The sequence below is a fragment of the Gekko japonicus genome, unplaced genomic scaffold (assembly GCF_001447785.1).
Source record: "Gekko japonicus isolate JY-2015 unplaced genomic scaffold, Gekko_japonicus_V1.1 scaffold796, whole genome shotgun sequence".
Taxonomy (NCBI): Eukaryota; Metazoa; Chordata; class Lepidosauria; order Squamata; family Gekkonidae; genus Gekko; species Gekko japonicus.
Genome location: NW_015165854.1, coordinates 759,764 through 764,238, shown reverse-complemented (window position 1 = coordinate 764,238; position 4,475 = coordinate 759,764). Strand labels below are relative to the sequence as shown.

Here is a 4,475-nt window from a genome sequence, read left to right as displayed (position 1 = left end):
GATTTCCCCTCCAAGGTCCTTCCCCCCTCCCCCAGATGTTCAGAGGTGGTTTGCCGTTGCCTGCTTCTGCGTCTCATTGCTGATGGTAAGGGACGGGTTGGCCGGAGTGTGAGACAGGAGGATGGACTAGATGGACCCTCACTGGTCTGATCCAGCAGGGCTCTTCTGACGTTCTTACATTCCTTGGAGGTCTCCCATCCAAGTTCCAACCAGGGCCATCCCAGCTTAGCTTCCTAGATCTGATGAGATCGGGCTAGCTTGAGCCACCCGGGTCAAGGCAAGAGTCGATCAGAGGTGTTTTACCCTTGCCTGACTCCGTATAGCAACCCTGGGCTGCCCTGGTGGTCTCTCATCCAAGGACAAGCCAGAGCCAACCAAGATCTCATGAGGCTGGTCCAGCCTGGGCCATCCAGGTCAGGGAAGATGAACAGAGGTGTTTTGCCCTTGCCTGCTTCTGCGGAGCAACCCTGGGCTTCCTTGGTGGTCTCCCATCTAAATACTGAATAGAGCCAACCTTGCTTAGTTTCTGACAAGATCAGGCTAGCCTGGGCCATCCAGGTCAAGGCAGGAGACGACCAGAGGTGGTTTGCCATTGTCTGTCTCCGCAAAGCAACCCCAGATTTCTTCGGCCGTCTCCCATCCAAGTAAAAACCAGGGCCGGCTCTCCTTAGTCTCTGGAGTTTGGGCTAGACTGGGCTATCCAGGCGAGGTCAAGGTCCTTTAAAGCGAGGTGATTAGGGGACAGAAAAAATATGTTAGTGTGGTTTATGTAGTTGCCTTTACTCTGCCTTGTTTTGGTTTTCCTCTCTCAGTTTTGGAATTTTGACTTGCAGCAAACTGCAGTCATTCTTTATTTCTCTCCCTCTCCCTCTCTCCCTCCCCTCCTCTCTTTATTTATGTGTGGTTACAGGAAAAGAAACGCTTAACGATTAGCAATATCGCCCGCCAGTGGGAGAGCCAGCAGAACCGCCTTGCCCTTCTGTCTGCCAATCAAGAGAATAACACAGACAATGACTCCTGCCAGGACAACCAAAGTGATGCGTACTCCTTGTCCGAAGAAACCAGGTACGCGGGCTGTGGGCCCCTCTTGAGCCAGGCCCCGGAGGGGCACAGCCTCCCTTGGCTGTGAACCGTTGGGCTCTAGGCTAGAGGTGTCGAACTCATTTGTTATGAGGGCCAGTTGTGACATAAATATCACTTTGTCGGGACGGGCCATGCGTGCCATAACATGTAGTGCCAGGTACTGGAGATATAAACTTTCTAAAGGACACAGGCAAACCCAATTACCAATATTATTTTAACCTCAAAATACAAACAGAAGCAACTGATTCCTAGTGGTGAACATAAGACCATCACTTGCCCCAGCCTGAGAGTTCCTATCTGTACCTCATGGCTAATAGCCACTGATGGACCTCTGCTCCATATAAGAACATAAGAGAAGCCAATGTTGGATCAGGCCAATGGCCCATCCAGTCCAGCACTCTGTGTCACACAGTGGCCAAAAATACCAGGTGCCATCAGGAGGTCCAGCAGTGGGGCCAGGACACTAGAAGCCCTCCCACTGTTGCCCCCCCCAAGCACCAAGAATACAGAGCATCCCTTGCCCCAGACTGAGAGTTCCTATCTATACCTTGTGGCTAATAGCCACTGATGAAAGCAGTTGATTTACCGGGGAACCCACAAAAGCCCCAATATATGTATTTGATCACATGCAAGAGTAGTTTTTTCCCCCAAGGGATACCATAAAAGGGGGAGCACCTGACATTTCCATACATACCAGTTGCTTGCGGGCCGGGTGGGAGCCCTGGACCGGCCACTTCCGGCCCCCGGGCCTTTCGCTTGACACCCCTGTCCCCTCTGGAGGTCTTCCTCACGGAACCCTGAACTCGGAGGTTGTGGTTCGAAGCAGCTCTCTGCTGGAGAGCACCCTTTGGGTCCCCACAGCACTGCCCTTCCCCATTTACCAGGAGACCACTTTCCGTTGTGGCCCTTTGTGGCGGTCCCCGTATCTCCAAAAGGACATTGCAGAGCTGGGGAAAGCACAGAGGAGGGGCGACCAAGATGACTCGGGGGCTAGAGCACCTTCCCTTTGAGGAAAGGCTGAAGAGTCTCTGGGATATTTTTGGTTTAGAAAACAGACGACTAAGGGAGGACATGAGAGAGGTTTGTAAAATTGTGCAGAGGGCGCTCCCTCTCCCGGAAGACTACAACTCGAGGGCATCCAGTGAAGCCGATGGGCAGTAGGTTCAGGGCGGACAAAAGGAAATACTACTTTACACGGCGAGTGATTGAAATGTGGGATTTGCTGCCAGAGGATGTTGCGATGGCCACAGGGATAAACAGCTTTCAAAGGGGAATTCGATTCATGGAGGATAAAGCTGTCAGTGGCTCCTAGCCGTGGTGACTGAAGGGAACCTCCATGTTCAGAGGCACTGATCCTCTGAATCCCAGTGCTAGGAGGCAACCCCAGGGGAAGGCCTCGGCTGCTCTGCCCTGTTGTCGGCCCTCCAGAGGAACTGGCTGGCCCCTGTGTGAGGCAGGATGCGGGACTAGATGGACCCTCACTGGTGTGATCCAGCAGGGCTCTTCTGATGTTCTTATGAAGGCCTCAGCCTCTACGCCCTGTTGTTGGCCCTCCATAAGCAGCCTCTCTGCCCTGTTGTTGGCTCTCCAGAGGAACTGGTTGGTCATTGTGTGAGGCAGGATGCTGGACTAGATGGACTATTGGCCTGATCCAGCAAGGCTCTTCTGATGTTCTTACATTTCTTATCGTCCTCTGCAAGTGATTCTCGGCTGTTAGAAACTGTGTTGGCCGTAGGATAAGATGGCGGGGGTGGTGCTGGTATACGTTTTAAGATAAATAATTGGTGGTGTACCGGCTCCACATATGGACGCTGCATCCAGCCATTAAATAGGGCCTTTCCTCCATCATTTGAGTCCAAACGCTTTCTCGAATCTTTTATTCTCTCCTTTTTTGCTCACTGCCATCCTCATGGGCCTTTTGGTGTACCGGCTCCACATATGGATGCTGCATTTAGCCATTAAATAGCGCCTTTCCTCCATCATTTGAATCTAAACGCGTTCTCGAATCTTTTATTCACTCCTTTCTTGCTCACTGCCATCCTCATGGGCCTTTTGTTCTCCAGGGGCTGAAAAACACGCACAGGGCTCTTTTGAGCAAACTAGATGGGTAGTTAGCGGGACCGGGGTTTTGGCGGGGCAGGGGGGGGCTGTCATGCGGCCTGTTCAGTAACCGTTGCATCCTCCTTCCAGCTTCAGCCTTGTCATTCATCACGTTAATTGGGGAGCACGGGACAGAAGTTCCGCCCAAGGCATTACTCAACTGAATGGCCAAGCTCTTTTATTTTTTTAAAAAAGGAATGATAGGGGTTTGTTGGCTGAGGGGAGTTGGAGACACGGGAGTAGCTTTGTCAACGATATGTCAGGGAAAGACAGGTCCTCGCCCCAGGCGTTTGAGCTCATGAAAAAGAAAGTTGACGTTAGAAACCGAAGTTGTGGAAAACAGTGGTCCCTCTAAGCTGTGGAGTCTTATGAGCAAAAATTCTGCTTTGTGAGTTACTGGCTTTAAAGTTGTGAGCCAGCAATTTGGCTGCTGCATAAATCAGTTTGCTCTGGAGCCATCCTTCCTGAGCCAAGACAAAAATCTGTGAGCTGGAGGCTAAAAAATTGTGAGCTAGCTCACACTAACTCAGCTTAGAGGGAACACTGGTGGAAAATATATGTGTGTGTGTGTTTGTGTTTGTGTGTGTGTGTATTCCCTCTCCCCATAAAGATGTTCAAGGGTGTTTGAATGTGCTTTGAAGATCTTCTGTCCAGGATGTAGGCAGAGTAAGCAGAAGAGAGAAGAAGAGATTGGATTTATACTCCCGCCCTTCACTACCCAAAGGAGTCTCAGAGCATCTTACAATCTTCTTTTTTTCCCTTTCCCTCCCCACAACAGATACCCTGTGAGGTAGGTGGGGCACAGAGAGCTCTTTCGAGGACTGCCCTTGAGAGAACAGCTCTGAGAGGGGAGGGAGGAGGAGGAGGAGCAGGAGGAGGAGATTGGATTAATACCCCACCCTTCACTCGGAGTCTCAGAGCGGCTTACTCCTTCCCCTCCCCACAACAGACACCCCCTGAGGTAGGTGGGGCTGAGAGAGCTCTTTCAAGGACTGTCCTTGACAGAACAGCTCTAACAGAACGATGGCTTGCCCAAGGTCACACCAGCAGCTGCATGAGGAGGAGCGGGGAATCAAACCCGGTTCTCCCAGATTAGAGTCCGCACTCCTAACCACTACACCAGACTTTGTGCATGCTTGAGTACCACACATGTCAGTTTGGTGTAGTGGTTAAGTGTGCGGACTCTAATCTCGGAGAACCAGGTTTGATTCTCCACTCCTCCACTTGCAGCTGCTGGATGACCTTGGGCAAGCCATCGTTCTGTTAGAGCTGTTCTGTCAAGGACAGTCCTT

General features: G+C 51.4%; 1 protein-coding gene across 1 annotated transcript in view; it reads left to right on the top strand.

Annotated features, from left to right (window-relative positions):
• LRRC49 (leucine rich repeat containing 49) overlaps positions 1–4,475 on the top strand; it is a gene marked incomplete at its 5' end in the record, with an annotated part of 48,465 nt that overhangs the window by 26,902 nt on the left and 17,088 nt on the right. The window contains one exon of the mRNA XM_015411126.1: positions 901–1,065. Within this exon, the coding sequence (XP_015266612.1) occupies positions 901–1,065 (165 nt within the window). The remainder of the gene's footprint in view (positions 1–900; positions 1,066–4,475) is intronic.